Here is a 26089-nt window from a genome sequence, read left to right on the forward strand (position 1 = left end):
CACAACTAGAATGAGATATATCTATGCATGCACACACACAACTAGAATGAGATATATCTATGCATGCACACACACAACTAGAATGAGATATATCTATGCATGCACACTCACATTCATCCAAAATACTCTAGAATCTAGATCATGGCGAGAGTACATTGCCTGAGCTACACGTCCACTCTTTTGTTCTCTCTCACATTCTGTTGTTGTGGACCATATGATCATTCATCTCACTGCTTTTTGCTGCCAGTTGGAAAGAATGAGGAAATATTAAATGTGACTGCTGGATACTCTGCCATATGGTTTGGGTTATGTTATTGTGATATTAACAGTGGAAAGATATTAGTGGGACAGAGAGAGTCTTGATCTGATGGTGTGCTGCTCAGAGACATGTGGAGGACATCGCGGCTGCAGCGCTACTGCACTTCTCTGTTATAGCTATATGAGAGGAGAGGAAACAGACATGTGGATCAAAGACCTGTCTGTGTGCCTGTCAGTCTGTCTGCCAGCGTCTATCCACAGCAGCTAAGGATACACCTGAGGATACAATGCATCCAACGAGTTTTGAATGGCAAGAGTGACAGAATTCTAGAACTCAATAGATTGCTCTGGAATGCTATGCTCTGTCTAGAATATTATGAAAGATTATATGATGAATCTGACTCATCACAACAGGGCATGCCACACAATACATTCCTGAGTCCATTCTTGTCTCAGGGTATATCATGTGATATCTTTATGTAAAACATTTGATATGTAAGGGTTGGGATAATGATCAATGAGGGCCTATGCGTTTTATGGAAAATAATGAAAGACGTGGAAGGTGTGTTCAACGATGTGCTAGCGGAGTGGAACTGACATTCCACTGAGTTGCATTATTTTCCAGAGAACGCATAGAGCCCCGAGTTGATTATACCTTTGATATGATGGGTATAATGTAACACATTTGCTGCTAAAAATGTGTCCAACATCTACTGCAGTAGCTAGCAAGTTTACTAGATAGTTACAGCAGTTGCCGTGGTAACAAAACAAACATACTTGCTAGTTTAGCTAGCTAACTAAACCATCAGTCCGGCGGCATTTCAAACTAAAAGTAGACAGCCCTGGACCCTAAACCCTCAAATTACGTTTTACACCCGAGTGTACCTTAAATGTCCCTTGCCCAAGCGAGAAAGAGTGATGATCGAAGAGGCAACGTCCTTGGAAATCTGGAAGTTGAGTTTAAAACAACCAACCTAAAGCTATTAATGTACCTAGTAAGCTAACGTATCTAGCTAGCACTCCTGTCAGGTAGCTAGCTAAAGTTACCCATAACTGGCTAACGTAAACTCACCCCATTCTGTACAAATGTGCGCAACCGCGACATTCAAACGAGGATGCAAAGAAAACTAATGCGACTGTGTTGACTTCCAAATCTGGGGTGTGAACTACGTTTCTATTCAAGCGTTGATCGACATGGTAATGGCTCTACAGTATTGGAGAAAGTTGAAAAAACGGACACTCAGTTACATCGTGACGTGTCATGCCGTAAATTACAGCACGCGTAAAGCAACTATTTCTGTCTTACAATCTCTCTCCACCAGGTGTAGCACTTCTCTCATCGTTTAAAAACAAGAAATGGACAGTGACGGGGGTATGGGGAATACCTAGTCATTTTTTGCGCCTTCACTACAATCGATTATTACTCTCAAAAGACAATGTTTACTTCTGAAGATCACTTTAGCACCGCCCTAAAAACCCGATTCAAATTCGACACAAACCTTCAAATAGGTATGTAATGACACATTATAAACTCTTTACATTTTAGAGGCGATAAGTTGGACAGATCGAGTGAAAAAAAGTAGTTTTCCCACATGATATCTCTCCTTCTCACTATCATGCATTAGTTTCGCTTCCCCACCCGCCAATTTTAAAAAGACTCGACGGAGCTCATTGCCTTCTTGAATCATGCAGAAACGGGCAGCGTGGAGGCCATGTCATTGATTCTGTTGGAAAGGGGAGAAATTGTGCTTTACAATGGTATTGACATTACATTTGATCTGGAAGTATTATGTTTTTGGGGCGCTAAAATAAGGCCAATGGCGATGTACAAAAGTGAGTGAGTTTACGTTAGCTAGTTTTATAGTTTGGTCATTTATTTCAATACATTTCAGAATTCCCCAAAATATGTTTATGAAGCCTACGTTTATGAGCCTACGTTTATGAGCCTACGTTTTATAGGCTCCTCACTACGAGACTATGCCAACGCTAAAATCAATGTCTATATATATATTTTTTTAGCAAGCTAGCTTTATATTATTTTCTGACATGCCGAAAATCTAACCTTGTTGATTCAATTTTACATTTCACGGCCAGCAGAGTTTGACATGTGACTACAGTTTGTATTGCATTGTGGCCATGGTATATTGGCCATATACCACAACCACCCAAGGTGCCTTATTGCTATTTTAAACTGGTTAACAATGTAATTAGTGCAGTACAAATAAATGTTTTGTCATACCCGTGCTATATGGTTTGATATACCAGGGCTGTCAGCCAATCAGCATTCAGGTCTCGAACCACCCAGTTTATAACAGACTATATACCATGGGTATGACAAAACATTTCATTTTACTGCTCTAATTAATTTGGTAACTTCTTAGAGATAGCCCCCTTTTTTTCCAATTTTCACCTAAAATGACCCAAATCTAACTGCCTGTAGCTCAGGCCCTGAAGCAAGGATATGCATATTATTGGTGCCATTTCAAAGGAAACACTTTGAAGTTTGTGGAAATGTGAATTAAATGTAGGAGAATATAACACAATAGATCTGGCAGAAGAAAATACAACGAAAAAAACAACAGTTTTTTTTCCTACCACCATCTTTGAAATGCAGAAAGAAAGGTCCCTGTTCCAGCCATCACTGTTGTAATTCCGATGGTGTCCTCAAGATGGCAGCAGTGTATGTGCAAAGTTTCAGACGGATCACTTGAAGTATGTGCGAACTAAATGACATTTAGTGTGAAGTCACCCAGGTACATTTGGGCAAATCGTGAAGGAGACATTTGCATTCATATGACATTTTTCTGCAAGAATATCGTCAAATCTGTATACTTGGACTTTGATTTAGCTTTTTCAGTATTAGTAGCCATATTATAAGTTCAACATTTGCAAAACAACCAGTTTTCATAACTTCATAACTCTGAATATTCTTATAATTGTTGTCCAAAAGGAAAAGGCATGCTGTTGTACAAGGTTAGTAGCTACATTTTACGACAGATATAGGGTTTATGATTGGGCCCATACTCCCGTAAATACCTGGTTTATGATTGGGTCCGGATACTCCCGTAAAGCCCAGCTCATTGGCTATCTAGCTAGCATTGTTTGACCCCGATTGGTGCTTATATGACAAAGTTAGAGTCGTTCAAGTGAAGGCCGACCGCATCATCGGCATGCCATGAAGGCGTCGCTCTCTGACCAAATATGGTGTCCTATAGGATATACTACACCCCTAATGACATAGTGAAGTCTTGTTACCTTCTAGGATCTCTGAGGAATACATACAAACGTGATTTGACTGGTTGACACAACGTTTAGGGTTAGATTTTCACAGATTCCTTTATTTGCAAATTGAACAAGTGGAAATACAAAATCGATTGTGCATGCTATATGGACCTTTTTGGGTTTTGAAAAGGATTTAATCTAACAAAATGACACTTCATGTTATCTCTGGGACTCTTTGGATGATAAATCAGAGCAACATTTCAGAACTTAAGTACACATCTCACCTTCAGAGGTGAATTTATCAAACCTATCGCGGTGAAGAAAAGTGTTTTGTTGTTAGGAGCACTCCTCAAACAATAGCATGGCATTTCTTCGTAGTAATAGCTACTGTAAATTGGACAGTGCAGTTATATTAACAATAATTTATACGTACCGACATATGTTGTTACTCTAAAATCTGCATTCGCGACAAGGTACTGCATGATTCATTTTACTGCTCTAATGTAATTGGTAGCCAGTTTATAATAGCAATAAGGCACCTCAGGGTTTTGTGGTATATGGCCAATATACCACAGCTAAGGGCTGTATATCCAGGCACTCCGCATTGCATCGTGCTAAGAACAGCCCTTAGCCATGGTATATTGGCCATATACCACACCCCCTCGGGCCTTTGCTTTGCTTAAATAATGCAAGCTCTAGAATGCCCTTCAAGCCAATCAGTATTCGACAATGCCATGGTATAAATACAGATAACTGCCTAAGTAAAGGAAACACCAACATAGTGTCTTAATAGGGTGTTGGTCCACCACAAGCCTCCAGCATATCTTCAATGCGCCTTGCCATAGATTCTAAGTTGTCTGGATGCAATACCATTGTTCCACGAGAAATGACATAATTGTGTTTTGTTGATGGTGGTGGAAAGCGCTGTCTCAGGCACCGCTCCAGAAGTGTTCAATTAGGTTGAGATCTGGTGACAGCTGCGCACACACCCCAAAATCTCTTCTTCTAGCCATGGTAGCCAAAATAATGGGTAACTGGGCATTTTTATACATGACCCTAAGCATGATGGGATGTTTTTAATTGCTTAATTAACTCAGGAACCAGACATGCGAAAAAGCACAAGCTTTCAATATACTTTATCCTCATTTACACAAGTTTCCTTTATTTTGGCAGTTACCTTTATTTTTTATCAGTAAATTCCCAGAGCCCTGCATATGTATGTTTGCACAAGCTGTTAAGAGTTTTTACGAGGTGTGGGTTATAAAAGCGAGTCATTTCCCCTCTCCAGCATGGCAGTACCGCACAGATGCAGAAGCTTGGCAAAACAAACCTTTTGGACAGCAGGAAGCTGGCGAAGAAAAATCTTTTCACACGTGGTAATGGAAAGATACCCTGATGGAGAAGGTGGGGTAGCAGTGGGAGAGAGGGGTCAGGGAAAGAGAGGCTCAGGAGGGCCATGTGGGTTCTTCACAGGGAAAGGAATGGCTAGAAATAGACCCATGCACAGGAGGGACAGCAGAGATCAGCCAAGCACACACGAGCCCTGACCTGTACTACAGCAACACACAAACAGTGCATACACTACCACACACACCTGACGCACTTAACCTCTACATCACGGATGTGCCACTGGCGGACCCGTTTTGTAAGCCCACGGACCAATAAAAATATTTTTTATTGGTCCGTGGGCCAATAATATTTTTGTGGCCGCCACCGCCATAAATGTTGCCCATCCCTGCTCTACATGATAATCAAAAGCTTTCCAAGAGAGACAGACATGTTCACTGGAACATCAGTTGGGAACTGCATTCTACCAGAATGATGTGTATTTTAATGATGCCCAGTTAAAGCATGCTGGAATGAAGGCATTTGCAACATGGTGCAGATTACATGGCTGTCTAGCCTTCCTCTTAGATATGTGGAAAAACCTACTGCAAGCTGCTGGTGAAATGGCTCACTTAAAAGGTAAAGTGTCACAGCTCACTGCAGGAGCTTCAAAAACAGCTCTTACCCAATGTTCCCTCTCTCATCAGCACCTGCAGATGCTGCAGCACTGTTAGTCATTTACTACAATGGCATCTCAGCGCAGAGGAGAGGGACTAATCACAGAAACACAATAATGAGTCATTGATTACCATTACAGAAATTGCTTTATTCAGCAAACTTTGATAAATTACTAACCGCGTTATTCACACACACTGCTCAGCTAGGCTTGGTCTCCGTCAGTGTGTTGTCAATTCATACACAGTTGATCTCAGTGGTCATAATGTCTTTACCACACAGAGGAATAAAAAGGTAACAGAAATGTTTTAATTTGTTATTCTATGGAATATTATTATCTTGTATCTTATGGTACAGTGTATTTACAGTAGACATGTTGACTTTTGTAAAGTTATAAGTACAGGTGACCTTCAACTTGAAAGATATCCTTGTTCAGGAAAGGTTTCAGAATAGTCTCTGGGGATGGTAATGTCTTAGGGCTGGAATAAATAGATCTGTAATATACTGTAGTCCAGGAGGTCAGAGGGGTCTGTAGTTTTTTTTAATCAGTGGCGTTGGTCTTTATCCAGTAGGTCCTTGGCCTCGTTGATCTTGGCGGCCATGTAAGGAGATCCACCTGGAGAGAGAACATGCATCCGCTTCTCATCAATGCCCGTCTGTTTAATATGTTTTCTTCCCCTTGTTACCCCCCATTCCATCGCTCACCCCTCTATCCATTCCAGGTGAGAACAATATAACAGTCTACACATGGCATGCAAGCTGTTTCCCCAGACATAAAAAAAACCTCAGTGACATCTACTGTCAGGAGTAGAGGACTTCAGTAGGCTCAGTCATTAACCGTCTCAGTCACATCCAATCACCTTTTATAGTGCTTTAACACACGGTGGAACACTAATCACTATGGAGCACAGGAAATGGGTGTATGCTGAGCTAGCACAAACTGAGGTTGGGTCGCATACTAATTGTCTAAAGTGACTTCCTCTCCTCATCTCCTACCCCCACCACACTGCTCTGAAAACACATGATAGAGATTTCTGTGTGTTCCGAGGCAGAGTGGTCTGCTCAGCTCACAGGGCCAATGAGTACAGCATCCTGGGAGTAGTAGTCTGCTGTGTGACACTACCAAGACAGCCTGAGGGCACAGATGTGTGTGTGTGTGTGTGTGTGTACAACACTTCCTTAGTAGCCATGTGTGTATACTGCCCCCCCCCAGGTGCTATGTTTTGTGTCAGCAGAAACAGTACTGTGTGTGTGTGTGTGTGTGTGTGTGTGTGTGTGTGTGTGTGTGTGTGTGTGTGTGTGTGTGTGTGTGTGTGCGTTTAGGGTAATACATGAGTGTTATTGTTTGCAATAATGACAGAGAGCAGGTCCTGACGAAGGCCTCAACTAGTCTGCTAATCATTTACATTTACATTTTAGTCATTTAGCAGACGCTCTTATCCAGAGCGACTTACAGTAGAGTGCATACATTTTATTACATTTTTACATACTGAGACCAGGATATCCCTACCGGCCAAACCCTCCCTTACCCGGACGACGCTATGCCAATTGTGCGTCGCCCCACGGACCTCCCGGTTGCGGCCGGCTGCGACAGAGCCTGGGCGCGAACCCAGAGACTCTGGTGGCGCAGCTAGCACTGCGATGCAGTGCCCTAGACCACTGCGCCACCCGGGAGGCAAGTCACTGACAAACACAGAGCCGGCCTGGCACGGCCTTCAGCACACTCACAGGGAAGGAAAGATACTAAAAACAGGGCTAGAGGCCTAGAGAGGCAGAAATAAAGAGCAGTCTGATTCCCTTTCTGAAATCTCGTCATCTTGCTCACTGGACCTTATTGACTCAAATACAGGAAATAATGAGAGGTAATTAGCCGATCATTCCAATCCATTACTCTGACCAGGAATCGGTCCACTCTTTCCAGTCCAGACCTGGCTGACTGACCAGACCAGACAGACAAGCTGTGGGTTATTACCCTCTCTTCTCCATCGATGTCCCAGTAACCAAACACATGAAAATGAACTATAATAGATACTGTGCTACCTCCTGAAACAGAACACAAAGCCATATCCAAGGATGACAGTATTGATGGATGTTCCTACAGGTGACCCTATAGAGCTTATAGCCTCATATTTCATCCCCTATTTATTCTTTGTCCCCCTCTCCAACTCCTCCCTCTCTCTCTCTGTCACCTCAGCCCTTATCGCCCAGTCAGAGAGGAATCCCACAGGCCATTTCTCACTGAGTAAAAACTACACGTTGTGTGTGTGTGTGTGTGTGTGTGTGTATTCCTCTCAGGAGAGGGAAAAACAGTGTGGACGAGTGTGTAAAACTAGATGCTCTGTATGCGCATGACTTTGTGTGTGTGTGTGTGTGTGTGTGTACACACCTCTCAGGAGAGGGAGACCGAGGGAGGCCATTAACCTTGATAGAGGAGAGAGGGGGCGAGTGCACAAGCCTGACGCTGGGAAAAACACTTTGTATATGGGTTCAATAAAGACAGGTGATATGCTGTTCACACAAGAACCAGTAATAGGAGATCATCACTGTATAATTCACTGTTGGCTCCAATCTGTTTTTTCTCATGTCCAGTAAATTGGGATTAAACTGTCAACTGACCTTTATCTGGGTGGTTGAGAACCATGATCCTCCGGTGGGCATCTCTCACCTTGGACTTGGTGCTGGTCGGGCTGTAGGGGGGGAGAGATACAGGATTGTGATTAGAAGAATGTACAAAATAGGGCTACACAGATTTAGCACAGGATTACAGCACCATCTAGTGGTCAAATAACATTCACAAGTTGCAGTAAGAACATCGAGTTCTTCTGACCACTAACCTATTCAGGTGTTCTCTTCTCCCTAATGTGATTGACAGTGTGAAATGTAACTAAACCAGGAAGAAGGATGACTAATATAAACCCATCAAAGACAGAGAGAAATCAAACCCATCCTTAGCATGAACACAGACTGAAATAAAACATTGGGTACACACCGGCACAAACAGGCGAGCATGACACACACACACACACTTCCGCCAGTCTTACCTGATACCAAGGATGAGGCTGGCTTCTCGCTTAGTCATCTTCTGGTCAAACCCTCCTTTATAGTAGTGTGATGAGAAGGCCTGGAGAGAGAAGAGATGTTAGTACACACACACCTAGAAATTATTCAACTCACCCACTGACTGTCTAGAAACGTATCCTTTTCTACTCCTTAGTGTAAATGCTTAGAGTAAGAAGGGTGGAAGTGCATTCTGTGGTACATAGGGTTCATTAACTCCCTTCGGTCAAGCACTGCCTCATTGTCACACAGTACACACTGGTGGAATCTGCCAGACACACGCACAGTGTGAGGTCTGATCACTCATCCATCTCACGTCACACACTGCTTTATTCACACACACAATGTGGTGAGAGAGGGCAGTGGGTGTATCACCCTGTCTGGGAACCTGATGTGGAGCCTTTGGTCTGTGGAGCCATAACTCAGGTGCAGCAGGGGAAACTGAAGACCATGAGTCAGTCCACCAACTACCCACCCTACAGACAGTCAGTGGAATAAGTACTACACCACAAACATTGGTGCTTGGTGACTATCTGATGGAGCAATACATGAATCCCCCAGATTTGCAAATATGAGTCTGTAGGGTGGTGGGAGAGTTTTCGGCAAAACCAGTGGGGGTCATCGTTGATCATGCATAGTTTCAGAATACAGTGTACCGAGACATACTAACAATCAGTTGGAGTTCATTAGAAGTTGCCCCAAAAAAACATATAGGTCTACATGGTTAGACAAGTTTTCATCTCCTCTTAGGATTGTGATGAACCACATAACCAAGTTAGTGGGTTACTTACAGAGGTGGGCATCTTCTTAGCAGTCTGTGACAGGACTTGTCCTAGAGGCTTCCACAACTGGAAGGCATAACGACCTGAAACACAGTACATATTTATTGTCCTACACACACAGACCCCTTTCCACTGGTCACCACAGTTATGTTCTTGTCCTGTATTTTTTTAAACATTTTATTTAACAAGGTAGGCCAGTTGAGAACAAGTTCTCATTTACAACTGCGACACAACAAAGAGTTACACATGGGATAAACAAACGTACAGTCAATAACACAATAGAAAAGTCTATATGCAGTGTGTGCAAATGTAGTACGATTGGGGAGGTAAGGCAATAAATAGGCCATAGTGGTGAAATAATTACAATTTAGCAATGAAACACTGGAGTGATAGATGTGCAGAAGATGAATGTGCAAGTAGAGATACTGGGGTGCAAAGCAGCAAAACAAATTTACAATATGGGGATGAGATTGTTGGGTGGGCTATTTACAGATGGGCTGTGTACAGGTGCAATGATATGTAAGCTGCTCTGACAGCTGATGCTTAAAGTTAGTGAGGGAGATATAAGAATCCAGCTTCAGTGATTTTTGTAATTCGTTCCAGTCATTGGTAGCAGAGAACTGGAAGGAAAGGCGTTCAAAGAAGGAGTTGGCTTTGGGGATGACCAGTGAAATATACCTGTTGGAGCGCATGCTACGGGTGGGTGCTGCTATGGTGAACAGTGAGCTGATATAAGGCGAGGCTTCACCAAGCAAAGAATTATAGATGACCTGGAGTCAGTGGGTTTGGAGACGAATATGAAGCGAGGGCCAGCCAACGAGAGCATGCAGGTCGCAGTGGTGGGTAGTATATGGAGCTTTGGTGACAAAACGGATGGAACTGTGATAGACTACATCCAATGTGCTGAGTAGAGTGTTGGAGGCTATTTTGTATTTTGACATTGCTGAAGTCAAGGATCGTTAGGATTAGAGGTTGACCGATTAAATCGGGGCCGATTTCAAGTTTTCATAACAATCGGAAATCGGTATTTTTGGGCGCCGATTTGACGATAAAAAAAAAATATATATTTTATTTTTTACACCTTTATTTAATCTTGATTTAACTAGGCAAGTCAGTTAAGAACACATTCTTACTTTCAATGACGGCCTAGGAACGTTCTGCCTCGTTCAGGGGCAGAACGACAGATTTTTAACCTTGTCAGCTCGGGGGATCCAATCTTGCAACCTTACTGTTAACTAGTCCAATGCTCTAACACCTGATTACATTGCACTCCACGAGGAGCCTGCCTGTTAGCGAATGCAGTAAGCTACGGTAAGTTGCTAGCTAGCATTAAACTTATCTTATAAAAAACAATCAATCAATGACTGTCATTGCTCCAATGTGTACTTAACCATAAACATCAATGCCTTTCTTAAAATCAATACACAAGTATATATTTTTAAACCTGCATATTTAGCTAAAAGAAATCCAGGTTAGCAGGCAATATTAACCAGGTGAAATTGTGTCATTTCTCTTGCGTTCATTGCACGCAGAGTCAGGGTATATGCAACAGTTTGGGCCGCCTGGCTCATTGCGAACTAATTTGCCAGAATTTTACGTAATTATGACAACATTGAAGGTTGTGCAATGTAACAGGATTATTTAGACTCATGGATGCCACCCGTTAGATAAAATATGGAACGGAAATAAACGTTTTGTTTTCGAGGTGATAGTTTCCGGATTAGTCAAAGGTATATGGTTTAGAGAGAAATAGTCGACGCGTTATAATTCCTGTAATAACTTGCGGCTGAATTTGAAAGGGGTTCCTTTGTTATTTTACCGTTCATGTCTTCCATAGAGAATGTCTTTATCTACTTCAAATAAGGTCTGTGTTTCGTGCAGGCTTAAACCGCCTCAACGTTTTGATACCCGTGTAAATCTCACTAGGATAAGGCAACGTTTGTCAACATATTTTCATAAATCCACTACATTTTTCCCCCTTCGCTTATATTTAGCCAATATTGATCAGAGTTACCATGTCCTATGGATATCTACACAGTTATAAAATTGGCCCAGTGATGTCAGCCTACACGAAACACAGACCTTATTTTAAGTGAATCTAAAAATATCCTATGGAATAAATGAAGGAACCGCTTTTCAGATTTTGCGAGGTGTCATGGGAATTATGACTCGCACTTTGGTTGTCAATTCTTACCATGCCCATTATTAAAATAGTATTTCCTGCATATAGAAATTAAAGTTTTTGTTTTCAACATTCATCACAGGTAACTTAAACTCTATTTTTATTCAAACAGTTGAGAGTATTTGTCTCCTAAGCAGACTCTTCAGTATCATTGTCACCTCAGAGCTGTGTGTGTGTATTTATGTATTATATTAAGTTAAAATAAGTGTTCATTGCTCATTCAGTATTGTTGCAATTGTCATTATTACAAAAATGTGTGTGTGTGTATATATGATAAATATATATATATTTTTATTTTATTATAAATCTACCGTTTAATCGGTATCGGCTTTTTTTGTCCTCCAATAATCGGTATCGGCACTGAAAAATCATAATCGGTCGACCTCTAGTTAGGATAGTCAGTTTTAAGAGGGTATGTTTGGCATGAGTGAAGGATGCTTTGTTGTGAAATGGGAAGCCGATTCTAGATTTAATTTTGGATTGGAGATGCTTAATATGAGTCTGGAAGGAGAGTTTACAGTCTAACCAGACACTTAGAATATGTGGACAACTACAAATACCTAAGTCAGAACCGTCCAGAGTAGTGATGCTAGACGGACGGGTGTGGGCAGCGATCGGTTGAAGAGCATGCATTTAGTTTTACTTGCATTTAATAAGAGCAGTTGGAGGCCACAGAAGGAGTGTTGTATGGCATTGAAACTCGTCTAGAGGTTTGTTAACTTCTTATGGCTGAAGGGGCAGTATTGAGTAGCTTGGATGAAAGGTGCCCATATCAAACAGCCTGCTCCTCAGTCATAGTTGCTAATATTTGCATATTATTATTAGTATTGTATAGAAAACACTAAAGTTTCTAAAACTGTTTGAATTATGTCTGTGAGATAATTCAAACAGAACTCACATTGGCACGCAAAATCCTGAGTTGAAATCAAAACAGGAAGTCAGAAATCTGAGCTTGTATGTATTCACCAGAGTCCCTAATGAAATCCCCTTGAGATATGAATGATTGTGCACTGCCTAGGGATTCCACTAGATGTCAACCATCAATAGAAATTATAATGAGACTTCTATGGTGTTGTGGGAGAGAATGATAGCAGAATCAGTCAGGTGTCTATCAAGCAGCCATTTTCTGATCATGCTTATTCCTCATGGTAGTCACTTGCGTTCCATTGCTCACGAAGACAAGAAAGAATACTCCGGTTAGAACTTTATTGAAGCTATATGTTAAAAACATCCTAATGATTGATTCTGTACTTAGTTTGAAATGTTTCTTCGACCGGTAATATCACTTTTTGTCCGATATAACGCTGACCAGAATTAGTGTTTGGATATTCAAATCAGATGCGCTATCAAAAGAAGGTATTTGGACATAAATAACGGATTTTTTCGAACAAAACAAACATTTATTGTGGACCTGGGATTCCTGGTGTGCTTTCTGATGTAGATCAAAGGTAAGGGAATATTTATCATATATTTTCTTGTTTATGTTGACGCCATCTTTGCGGTTGTGGTGTTTTACTTTTGAGCGCCGTCTCAGATTATAGCGTGGGTTTCTTTTTCCGTAAAGTTTTTTTTTAAATCTGACAGCGGTTTCATTAAGGAGAGGTATATCTATAATTCCATGTGTATAACTTGTATTATCATCTATATTTATGATGAGTATTTCTGTTGAAACGATGTGGCTATGCAAAGTCACTTGATGTTCTTGCAACTAGTGAATCTAACGCCTCAATGTAAACTCAGATTCTTTTTATATAAATATGAATTTAATCAAACAAAACATGCATGTATTGTGTAACATGAAGTCCTATGAGTGTCATCTGATGAAAATAATCAAAGGTTAGTGATTCATTTTATCTCTATTGTTTTTTGTGAAGCTATCTTTAGCTAAAAAAAATGGCTGATTATTGTAGTTTTGTGGTGACCTAACATAATCGTTTGTAGTGCTTTCGCTGAAAAGCCTATTTGAAATCGGACACTTTGGTGGGATTAACAACAAGATTACCTTTAAAATGATATAAAACACATGAATGTCTGAGGAATTTTAATTATGAGATTTCTGTTTTTTCTATTTGGCGCCCTGCACTTCGACTGGCTGTTGTCATATCGATCCCGTTAACGGGACTGCAGCCATAAGAAGTTAAGCAGGGGGACACGTCTGGCACTGCAGGATTTGAGTCCCTGCGGCGTAGTGTGTTACTGATGGTAGGCTTTGTTACTTTAGTCCCAGCTCTCTGCAGGTCATTCACTAGGTCCCCCGTGTGGTTCTGGGATTTTTGCTCACCGTTCTCGTGATAATTTTGACCCCGTGGGGTGAGATCTTGCGTGGAGCCCCAGATCGAGGGAGATTATCAGTGGTCTTGTATGTCTTCCATTTCCTAATAATTGCTCCCACAGGTGATTTCTTCAAACCAAGCTGCTTACCTATTGCAGATTCAGTCTTCCCAGCCTGGTGCAGGTCCACAATTTTGTTTCTGGTGTCCTTTGACAGCTCTTTGGTCTTGGCCATAGTGGAGTTTGGAGTGTGACTGTTTGAGGTTGTGGACAGGTGTCTTTTATACTGATAACAAGTTCAAACAGGTGCCATTATTACAGGTAACGAGTGGAGGACAGAGGAGCATCTTAACCTGTTGAGGCTAGGGGGTGCTGTTGTCACTATTTATGTAAATCGTGTAATTTTTTAAACGGCTTCCTACTAAATTCTTGATCGTACAATATGCATATTATTACTATTGTTTGGATAGAAAACAGTCTATAGTTTCTATAGGCGTTGGAATTTTGTCTCTGAGTGGAACAGAACTCATTCTACAGCAATTTCCCTGACATGGAGTCAGATTTCACACATTTTGGCCCCTGATCTGGAGTCAGTTTAAAGGCCACTGTTATAGCTATGAGCATACAGACACTGCTTACGTCTTCCCCTGGATGCCTTTACGTGATGACGATTTGAATGGTGTCGATTGCCAAATCACAGCCACTATAAATCAAAAAAACCTGTAGGTAGGAACTCTTTTCCAGCTGCGTCCGGCGCGCGGTGGCCACCGACCCGCACTTGTTCCAAGCATTAGTGTAGGGAGTAATATTTCTCCGGTCATGTTTCTACTCGTTATAGGAGTTAAAAACATCATAAGGTAGTTAATTTAAACCGTTTTATAGCAATTTATACCCGTTTAGTGCGATTTTGGGACATTTATTTCTGAGACACTTTGAAGCGCCGGGCAGGTTTCCAGTTCATGCCGAACGCAGTGGGCATTTCCACATGGCAAGAGGACAGCTTTCGACCAAAAGACGATTAGACCCAAGAAAGGATTCTTTGACCAAGATTCTGATGGAAGAACAGCTCAAAGTAGGATTTTTTTTTTTTTTTTTTAAATGTAATTCCGCGATTGTATTAAGAATTAAATTGTCAATCAATCGCTGTCCACCCTGTATTTTTTTGTCAACTTTATGAGTATTTATGTATAAGACTAGATCACTGTCTAATATGGTGCAGGACATTTTCTGACCAGCTGAGCTACTTTTGTCATTGTCTAACCATGATTTTGGTGGCTAAATATGCACATTTTCAAACAAACTGTATATGGATTGTGTAATATGATGTTACAGGAGTGTCATCGGAAGAATTCTGAGAAGGTTAGTGAAAAAAGTAATATATTTTGGCGATGTTTACGTTATCGCTCTCTTTGGCTAGAATCAATGCTCTGGTAACGTTTGCATATGTGGTATGCTAATATAACGATTTATTGTGTTTTCGCTGTAAGACACTTAGAAAATCTGAAATATTGTCTGTATTCACAGGATCTGTGTCTTTCGATTAGTGTATGCTGTGTATTTTTACGAAATGTTTGATGATTAGTAATTAGGTAAACACGTTGCTCTATGTAATTATTCTAGTCCATTTGTGACGGTGGGTGCAATTGTAAACTATGACATCTACCTGAAATATGCACATTTTTCTAACAAAACCTATCCTATACCATAAATATGTTATCAGACTGTCATCTGATGAGGTTTTTTCTTGGTTAGTGGCTATCAATATCTTAGTTTAGCCGAATTGGTGATAGCTACTGGTGTTGGTGGACAAAGAAAAGATGGTGGATTATGCTAATGTGTTTAGCTAATAGATTTACATCTTTACATATTGTGTCTTCCCTGTAAAACATTTTAAAAATCGGACATGTTGGCCGGATTCACAAGATCTGTGTCTTTCATTAGCTGTATTGGACTTTAATGTGTGAAAGGTAAATATTTAAAAAATATATTTTTTTTAAATTTCGCGGCTCTGCCTTTTCAGTGGGGGTGGGGGGGGGGGGGGGCACCCCAGTCCTAGACAGGTTAAAGAAGAACTTACAGGTCTGTGAGAGCCAGAAATCTTGCTTGTTTGTAGGTGACCAAATACTTATTTTCCACCATAATTTGCAAATAAATTCATAAAAAATCCTACAATGTGATTTTCTGGATTTTTTTTCTCTCATTTTGTCTGTCATAGTTGAAGTGTACCTATGATGAGAATTACAGGCCTCATCTTTTTAAGTGGGAGAACTTTCACAATTGGTGGCTGACTAAATACTTTTTTGCTCCACTGTATATCCATCCTGCCCAGCCTTTCTAAAGTCTTCGAAAGCCGAGTTAACAAACATATCAACGACCATTTCGAATCTCGCCGTACCTTCTCCGCTATGCAATCTGGTTTCCAAGCTGGTCATGGGTGGACCTCAGCCACACTCAAGGTCCTAAACGATATCATAACCTCCATCAATAAAAAACAATACTGTGCAGCAGTCTTCATCGACCTGACCAAGGCTTTCGACTCTGTCAATCACCGCATTCTTATTGGCAGATTCAACAACCTTGGTTTCTCTAATGACTGCCTCGCCTGGTTCTCCAACTACTTCTCAGACAGAGTTCAGTGTGTGAAATCGGAGGGCCTGTTGTCCAGACCTCTGGCAGTCTCTATGGGGGTGACACAGGGTTCAATTCTCGCACCGTCTCTTTTCTCTGTATACATCAATGTTGTCGCTCTTGCTGCTGGTGATTCTCTGATCCACCTCTAAGCAGACAATACAATTCTGTATACTTCTGGCCCTTTGGACACTGTATTAAGCCAGTACATGTCCAGGCCCATCTGAAGTTTGCTAGAGAGCATTTGGATGATCCAGAAGAAGATTGGGAGAATGTCATATGGTCAGATGAAACCAAAATAGAACTTTTTGGTAAAAACTCAACTCGTCGTTTTTGGAGGACAAAGAATGCTGAGTTGCATCCTAAGAACACCATACCTACTGTGAAGCATGGGGGTGGAAACATCATGCTTTGGGGCTGTTTTTCTACAAAGGGACCAGGACGACTGATCCGTGTAAAGGAAAGAATGAATGGGGCCATGTATCGTGAGATTTTGAGTGAAAACCTCCTTCCATCAGCAAGGGCATTGAAGATGAAACGTGGCTGGGTCTTTCAGCATGACAATGATCCCAAACACACCGCCCGGGCAACGAAGGAGTGGCTTCGTAAGAAGCATTTCAAGGTCCTAGAGTGGCCTAGCCAGTCTCCAGATCTCAACCCCATAGAAAATCTTTGGAGGGAGTTGAAAGTCCGTGTTGCCCAGCAACAGCCCCAAAACATCACTGCTCTAGAGGAGATCTGCATGGAGGAATGGGCCAAAATACCAGCAACAGTATGTGAAAACCTTGTGAAGACTTACAGAAAACGTTTGACCTCTGTCATTGCCAACAAAGGGTATATAACAAAGTATTGAGATAGACTTTTGTTATTGACCAAATACTTATTTTCCACCATAATTTGCAAATAAATTCATTAAAAATCTTACAATGTGATTTTCTGGATTTTTTCCCCCTCATTTTGTCTGTCAGTTGAAGTGTACCTATGATGAAAATTACAGGCCTCTCTCATCTTTTTAAGTGGGAGAACTTGCACAATTGGTGGCTGATTAAATACTTTTTTGCCCCACTGTAGGTCTACAACAGTTTGGGTCTAGAGTGTCTCCCCCTTTGAAGAGGGGGATGACCGCGGCATCTTTCCAATCCTTAGGGATCTCAGACGATACAAAAGAGAGTTTGAACAGGCTAGTAATAGGGGTATAATTTTAGAAAAGAGAGGGTCCAGATTGTCTAGCCCAGCTGATTTGTCCAGATTTTGCAGCTCTTTCATGACATCAGCTATCTGGATTTGGGTGAAGGAGAAATGGGGGAGGCTTGGGTAAGTTGCTGTGGGGGGTGCAGAGCTGTTGACCGGGGTAGGGGTAGCAAGGTGGAAAGCATGTCAAAAAATGCTTATTGAAATTCTCAATTATCGTAGATTTATCGGTGGTGACAGTGTTTCCTAGCCTCAGTGCAGTGGGCAGCTGGGAGGAGGTGCTCTTATTCTCCATGGACTTCACAGCGTCCCAGAACTTTTTTGAGTCAATGCTACAGGATACAAATTTCTGTTTGAAAAAGCTAGCTTTTGCTTTTTTAACTGCCTGTGTATATTGGTTCCTAACTTCCCTTAAAAGTTGCATATCGCAAGGGCTATTCGATGCTAATGCAATACGCCACCAGATGTTTTTGTGCTGGTCAAGGTCAGTCAAGTCTGGAGTGAACCAAAGGCTATATCTGTTCTTAGTTCTAGATACTTTGAATGGGGCGTGCTTATTTAAGATGGTGAGGAAAACAATTTTAAAGAATAACCAGGCATCCTCTACTGACGGAATGAGGTCAATATCCTTCCAGGATACCCGAGCCAGGTATATTAGAAAGGCCTGCTCGCTGAAGTGTTTTTGGGAGCGTTTGACAGTGATGAGGGGTGGTCGTTTGACCGTGGCAATGATCTTTGTTGAAGACAGCAGAAGTGTATTTAGAGGGCAGGTTGATCAGGATGATATCTATGAGGGTGCCCGTGTTCAAGGATTTAGGGTTGTACCTGGTAGGTTCCTTGATAATTTGTGTGAGATTGAGGGCATCTAATTTAGACTGTAGGACGGCTGGGGTAATAAGCATATCCCAGTTTAGGTCACCTAACAGTACAAACTTTGTAGATAAATGGGGGCAATTAATTCACATATGGTGTCCAGGGCACAGCTGGGGGCTGAGGGGGGGTCTATAACAAGCGGCAAGTGAGAGAATTAATTCTGGAAAGGTGGATTTTTAAAAGTAGAAGCTCGAGCTGTTTGGGCACAGACCTGGATAGCATGACAGAACTCTGCAGGCTAACTCCACCCCGTTTGGCAGTTCTATCTTGGCGGAAAATGTTGTAGTTGGGATTGAAATTTCAGAATTTTTGGTGGCGTTCCTTAGCCAGGATACAGACACAACTAGGACATCAGGGTTGGCAGAGTGTGCTAAAGCAGTGAATAAAACAAACTTAGGAAGGAGGCTTCTGATGTTAACATGCATAAAACCAAAGCTTTTACAGTTACACAAGTCAACAAATGATAACGCCTGGGGAATAGGAGTGGAACTGGGGGCTACAGGGCCTGGGTTAACCTCTACATCACCAGAGGAACAGAGGATGAGTAGGATAAGGGTACGGCTAAAGGCTATAAGAACTGGTCGTCTATGTATAACATGTATTGGAGTGTGTGTGTGTGTGTGTGTATCATCGATGTGTACTGGGTCAGTGTTTGTGTTGGTAAGCTGCAGTCACTCTCCAAACCCACATAGAGCCAGTCAGCAACTATACCCTGCCAAACATTCTCTGTTTATAAAGTACACACACAAGAAGTTAGCAGAAACCCCTCTGGAGGAGCTGGTTTCCAAGAGAAAAACACAAAACCACTCAGTCATGTATGAGAGCCATGCTGCTAAGCTCAGGGAGTAATCAGAGCATTATTTATAACCTGGTGACTGACATGTTCTGTGTGGGCGGTGTAAATCCACTACTCCACCTCCAGGCTGCCTGGAAGTTCTGTTTTCCTAAAACTACAAAGCTGAAAGTCCATCAACTGTGGAGGGACCGCACACACGCAGGTGCACGGATGGCCTGCTGCTGGCCTTTTCATTTACATTGAGAGGATAATTAGACTGTGCTGTTCCTCAAAGCCGCCACAACAGCTAACACTGACCTCACATTACCCGAACTCTGTGGCAACTGGCAGACCACACACTGCCTTACTATTAACCACTATACAAAACAGCTGTGCTGACTGACACTCTTGTACCAATGCGGATAATGGCATAGTGCCTATTCGCTGCTGCGCTCTGCAACACGATAACGCCACTATCACTGTACAGAATGACAGGAAGATCATAATATACTGTTTTGTAAGACATCCAACTTTCTAAATAACATGGATGTGTGATTGGTTACATCACATTATCTGGCGTACAAAGATTTTGGGTGTCCCTTACTGGACGTTAGAGGTTTGTCCATACAAACCGCTGCAATAAATTTAACTAACCTGGTATTGGCGGTACTCTCTTCTTGATTCTGGAAAAACGTATCTTATACATGTGTATAGTTGCAGGTGGTTCTACCAACACCAGAGAAAACTCAGAAAGATAGTAAATCCATGTTTGTATCAAGTGAGATATGCCTCTTGCATATGCGTTGCATAGAAACAACTAGTTCCTGCAAAATGCTAGATGTGTGCAGCTAAGATGGTGACAAACTATCTCTTGCAGTACAACACATGGATTTACCACCTGCAACTGTACACTCACATCTGTGACTTGTTTCAGGAAACTAGGCATATGTTGCACGCCACTACTTCACAGGCGAGACATTTGAACGTAAGCATTTTTTAAAAAAAAATGTAAATGCATTTTTTTGGTAGAAATGGCTTCTGGAACATGTGAACTTTCATGAGCATTAATAACAAAAAGTTGTATGCCATCTGTACAGGCAAATAAAATTGTTAAATGATGACCTTCCCGCTAGCCATGATTTGCTGAGGTTATTGATGGGCTGGACATGCCGAGAGAGGAGTTCAGATTGGTCTGCCATGTAGCTTGCTTCTGTCTATAACATGACCTGCTCAGAATGTGTTAAGCCTTTCTAATGCAGCTTTTTTTAAAGAAATCACGAAGAACTGCAAAGGTGTTGCTAATGCTCTCCACTTTCTAGAGCACTGGTTCTCAATCCTGGGGACGTAAAGGGTTGCACATTTTTGTTTTTGCCATAGCACTACACAGCTGATTCAAATGATCCACTCATCAAAAGACTTTGATGATTTGAAGCAGGTGTGTAGTGCTAGGGCAAAACCAAAAATGTGCAGCCCTTTGGATCCCCAGGACCTGGATGAGAACCACTGTTCTGGAGGACAATCGTGCCATGCTGACTCTCTCCGACTCTGAAAATTAATCAGGCAATGAGGAAATCCCTGACTTAGGTAAAAACATTTTCTTTGAACCAGACAGTCGTATGAAATGGTGATCAAGTGTTGTTGTCACAGAAGAAGTTGACCGAGTTTTAAAATCAGTGGAATGCCCGGAGTATGATCGCAGAGTATGATAGCTAAGGAGATTAAGAAAATTCTGGAATTTGATTACAAATACGAGGAGGGAGTCAAAGTGAACACACAGAAGGCTGTTGTATAAAACACCTGTCTCCGGATTACATCTTCAAACTAAGGGCAACCATGGCATCTGTGACAGAGGGAGAAGCGTCCATCCATGTATACGGGTAAGAGTCTAGCTACATTTTCAGATATTATACATTTCTAATTTTGTCAGGAAGTGGTTTTCATTGCAAGTTAAAGTGTACTGTTAGCTAACTAACTTCGTGTATGATCTGTGCAGTAAGATTACAGTTGAAGTTGGAAGTTTACATACACTTAGGTTGCTGTCATTAAAACTTGTTTGTCAAACACTCTACAAATTTCTTCAAACTATAGTTTTGGCAAGTCGGTTAGGACATCTACTTTGAGCATGACACAAGTAATTTTCCCAACAATTGTTTACAGACAGTGTATTTAACTTTTAATTCACTGCATCACAATTCCAGTGGGTCAGAAGTTTACATACACTAACTTGACTGTGCCTTTAAAAAGCTTGGAAAATTCCAGAAAATGTCATGGCTTTAGAAGCCTCTGATTGGCTAATTGACATCATTTGAGTCAATTGGAGGTGTACCTGTGGATGTCTTTCAAGGCCTACCTTCAAACTCAGTGCCTCTGCTTGACATCATGGGAAAATCCAAAGAAATCAGCCAAGACCTCAAAAAAAATTGTGGACCTCCACAAGTCTGGTTCATCCTTGGGAGCAATTTCCAAACACATTCATCTGTACAAACAATAGTACTTAAGTATAAACACGATGGGACCACGCAGCCGTCAAACCGCTCAGGAAGGAGACTCGTTCTGTCTCCTAGAGATTAACATACATGGGTGCGAAAAGTGCAAATCAATCCCAGAACAGCAGCAAAGGACGACCTTGTGAAGATGCTGGAGGAAACAGGTACAAAAGTATCTATATCCACAGTAAAGCGAGTCCTATATCGACATCTGAAAGGCCACTCAGCAAGGAAGAAGCCACTGCTCCAAAACCACCATTAAAAAAAAGCCAGACTACGGTTTGCAACTGCACATGGGGACAAAGCTCATACTTTTTGAAGAAATGTCCTCTGGTCTGACAAAACAAAAATAGAACTGTTTGGCCATAATGACCATCGTTATGTTTGGAGGAAAAAGGGGGTGGCTTGCAAGCATAGAACACCATCCCAACCGTGATTCACGGCAGTGGCAGCATCATGTTGTGGGGGTGCTTTGCTGCAGGAGGGACTGGTGCACTTGGCATCATGAGGAAAGAAAATGTTGGGTATATTGAAGCAACATCAAGACATCAGTCAGGAAGTTAAAGCTTGGTTGCAAATGGGTCTTCCAAATGGACAATGACCCCAAGCATACTTCCAAAGATGTGGCAAAATGGCTTAAGGACGACAAAGTCAAGGTATTGGAGTGGCCTTCACAAAGCACTGACCTCAATCCTATAGAACATTTGTGGGCAGAACTGAAAGTGTGTGCGAGCAAGGAGGCCTACAAACCTGACTCAGTTACACCAGCTCTGTCAGCAGGGAATGTGATGAAAGAAATAAAAGCTGAAATAAATTCTTCTACTATTTTTCTGACATTTCACATTATTTAAATAAAGTTGTGATTCTAACTGACCTACGACAGGGAATTTTTACCAGGATTAAATGTCAGGAAAAGTGAAACCGAGTTTAAATGTATTTGGCTAAGGTGAATGTAAACTTCCGACTTCAACTGTATCTCAGAAAGCCATTTGCTTTGCTAGTTATAGCCTAATGTTAGCCAGCTAACATTTAACCTCGTTGGTTAGCTTTAGCTACCTGCAGATTTAAGCATGGTAGTAACGTTAGGAGTTGGGATTATGGTTCATTGTTTAGCTAGCTATGTCTAAACAAAAGACTCCTATGCAAGTAACCATTTCACTTTACCGTTTACACCTTCTGTATCCTGTGCATGTGACAAATAAACGTTGATTTTATTTGAAATAATGTGTTTACCAGAGATGTTAATGTGAAGCGCAACATGACCTGCACCAAAGTAAAATTAGGATATAACATTAGGCCAATGAGACAGTGTCCAAGTCCTAAAATTCTCCGGTAGAATGCCCTGCTTTTATTTCGTCACACTCACAACAGTAAACAATTTTCTGTAATTAGCTCATCATTAACTTGTAAATAAGATAAAGTTAAGATGTTTCACCTCTAATATGGTAATTATTTGAACTGGCTAGCCAGCTAACTTAACGTTAGCTAACAAGCTAGGAATGAACAAAAACAGTGTTTACTAAGTTGCCTTTAGTTGCCTGGTTTGTTAGACTGACATATACTAAATTCATTTTTTATATTTATTTTATTGGTGTGTTACAGCAGTGATGCTATTTTGGACCACCAGGCTGTTGATGTCATGCAGCGCGTCTTTTTTATAAACAAGTTTGATGTCGGATGACTATAGAATGTTCATGATGTCACTGCGACAACTGTCTACAGACATGTCGATAGATGTAGTATTAACCAGACTTTAGTCTTGAAATATTTGGTTGTTTAGTACACTACCGTACACATTGTTTAACACATGTATATCCTTAAAAAGAGATGGGTGGGGCTAAGGCTTAAAAGGGTGTGAACACTGTTAAATGGGTGTAGACAAAGAATAACTCTCCAGTAGGTTTACAAAAACATTCAAGGGCCATTTTCTCAAAAGTGTGGTTACAAGTTTATCAACTTTCAAAGCAGAATTACTTTCCAACTGTTCCTCAACTGTAGTGTATGATAAACCATTTTCTAGCTCCGAGTCTCTACTTTCATCCAATGTAAAAAAAAAAAAAATATTCAAATTTCCTACACAAGACCGAATTGATCTTACCTGCAAAGCCTGCAGCAGCAACACCAAGGCCAACTGCTATCAGAGTACCACCCTGAAGATACAGAACATTATCAATACAACAATCCAGAGTCAACAGTTGTGTAAAATACTTTAAAGATCTACTTAAGTCGTTTTTTGGGGGTATCTGTACTTTACAGGTGATGTGTGCATGGTACATTAAGGCCTACACTCACATACACAATAAGTTGTCATTCTTTTATTTTTTCTTATATTTCTTATATTCTTTTCTTATTTCTTTTATTTTTGACAACTTACCCTTTTACTTCACTATATTCCTAAAGAAAATCATGTACTTTTTACTCCATACATTATGCCTGACACAAAAGTATTCACTACAAATCTTTTTAATACTTAGCAGGATTGGAAAATTGTTAAATTCACGCACTTCAAGAGAACATCCCTGGTCATCCCTACTCCCTGTGATCTGGAGGACAAACTAAACACACAAGCTTCGTTTGTAAATTGTCTGAGTGTGCACTTGGCTATCCGTAAATACATTTATTTTATTTTATTAAATGGTGCCGACTGGTTTGCTTAATATAAGGAATTTGAAATTATTTCTACTTTTGATACTTATGTATAATTTTAGACTTTTACTCAAGTAGTATTTTACTGGGTGACTTTTACTTGAGTCATTTTCTATTAGGGTATGTTGACTTTTATTCAAGTATGACAATTGGGTACTTTTTCCACCAGTCAACAACAACAAAAAATCAACGCAGTTTTCATTGTAAGCCTGAGTCACTCAGCCGACTGATTACATCACAGCCTGTTATATGACATTCATGTTACTGGCGATTACTAGATTCATCACCGTGATGACACAACCTTTCCCATTGATGTCTGTAATGGGCAACTAACATTTGCTTCTGTTGCTAGTACTGTAACTATCCACCAGCTAATTGCTAGTAAATAGAAGGTTCTGGCATTAGCTAGCTAGCTGTTTTAGCTGCAGGCCTGTGAAATAACCAGCACTCGTTATCCATCAAAAATTCAAACAACAAAATAACGTATATACTTACAAGTCTTTTGTCGATTTCTGTTTCACTCCTGATTTTAGATTGAGAATTGTATTCAGCATATCGCATAGTTTCTCCTTCAATAGATACCCTGCTACCAGCATTTGCCATGCTGCCGCTATCACTTGAAGGACACAACTATGGAGCGTCTGAGCGGACAACCAGTGTCAATTGAAAAAACATTTCGTAATACAGAACGAACGGGTGATCCACCTTGCACAATATTGTGGAAATCTGGAAAATGTAAATAAACCAATGAACCACATAAAAACAAACGAATTAAACGTTATAACATATACAGGCTACATAGTGGGATAATTCGCATAGATGGCTGTAGCTTAATACATTTTCTATTTGCTCCATGGGAATTGTATTCTTGTCTAACATTGATTTTGAAAAAGTGTTAATTAGGCTATTACTGTACTATATATATATATATATATATTACTGTAGCCTAATTAAAATGTATATATTACGATTATGCTTCCGTTGTAAAAAAGAAAAAAAAGAAAAGATTATGATAAACTTTCATAGCGGGTTGGGCTGTCCCATAGGGCGGCGCTCAATTCTGTGGTCCGGGTTAGGGGAGGGTTTGGCAGGGGTAGGCCGTCTTTCTAAAATTCGAATTTGTTCTTAACTGACTTGCCTAGTTAAATAAAGGTTAAATAAAACATAAAATAAAACATCTATGGGTGATGCTCGTTTTTGGATAGAGAAGTTCCCAATACACGTGTTATTAGTTATATTTTTCTTCATTTTTTGTATTCATTTGTTAGTATTTTCTTTATTTTTTATTTTTTCAATACAAGTGTTTGCCACAGGGGACGTCTAATAACTACACCGGTGTTTTACTGATAAGACAAGTCAGTAGGATATAGGCTGGCATGGACTACCTGGGGTATTAGAGGAATAATATAATCAATTATACCAATACAGGAGCTAATCAGAGAACAGTAGACAGTTGGAAAATAATGAATGGCACGGACCCAGTGATGGCAACGCTAACCCACCTGACAACGCAAACACAGCCTCGACAGTGAGAAGGCTAGCCAAAATAGATGTATCTTCATTATTGACTTATTCAGTAACAGCTATGTTTTCAAATATTTCAAGGGGACATCCAATAGTCATTCGGGATATTACGGATATAATATTATCTTCTTCAACTGCAGTATCAAAAAAAGGGCGAAAAATGTATCAGGTGAGTTATTCTTATGTAAAATTA

The 26089-nt window shown here is 40.8% G+C and overlaps 1 protein-coding gene across 1 annotated transcript; it reads right to left on the bottom strand.

Annotated features, from left to right (window-relative positions):
- Positions 1-6009: 6009 nt before the first annotated feature.
- On the bottom strand, positions 6010-25030 carry LOC129816498 (dnaJ homolog subfamily C member 15-like). The gene is made up of 6 exons (XM_055871053.1): positions 24868-25030; positions 23825-23876; positions 9330-9403; positions 8523-8602; positions 8098-8168; positions 6010-6097 (listed from the first exon to the last, which is right to left on the bottom strand). Exons 1-6 carry the CDS (start codon positions 24973-24975, stop codon positions 6027-6029), a joined length of 456 nt encoding a protein of 151 aa, XP_055727028.1. The 5' UTR covers positions 24976-25030; the 3' UTR covers positions 6010-6026.
- Between the last annotated feature and the right edge of the window lie 1059 nt (positions 25031-26089).

The sequence above is a fragment of the Salvelinus fontinalis genome, chromosome 19 (genome assembly GCF_029448725.1).
Source record: "Salvelinus fontinalis isolate EN_2023a chromosome 19, ASM2944872v1, whole genome shotgun sequence".
NCBI lineage: Eukaryota > Metazoa > Chordata > Actinopteri > Salmoniformes > Salmonidae > Salvelinus > Salvelinus fontinalis.

Excerpts from the sequence above, each read along its gene's own strand:
- LOC129816498 (XM_055871053.1), bottom strand. The coding sequence starts at position 24,975 with ATGGCAAATGCTGGTAGCAGGGTATCTATTGAAGGAGAAACTATGCGA. Across the intron at positions 23,877-24,867 it reads CAGAAATCGACAAAAGACTT|GGTGGTACTCTGATAGCAGT; the intron begins GTAAGTATATAC and ends CTGTATCTTCAG. Across the intron at positions 9,404-23,824 it reads TGCTGCTGCAGGCTTTGCAG|GTCGTTATGCCTTCCAGTTG; the intron begins GTAAGATCAATT and ends ACTGTGTTTCAG.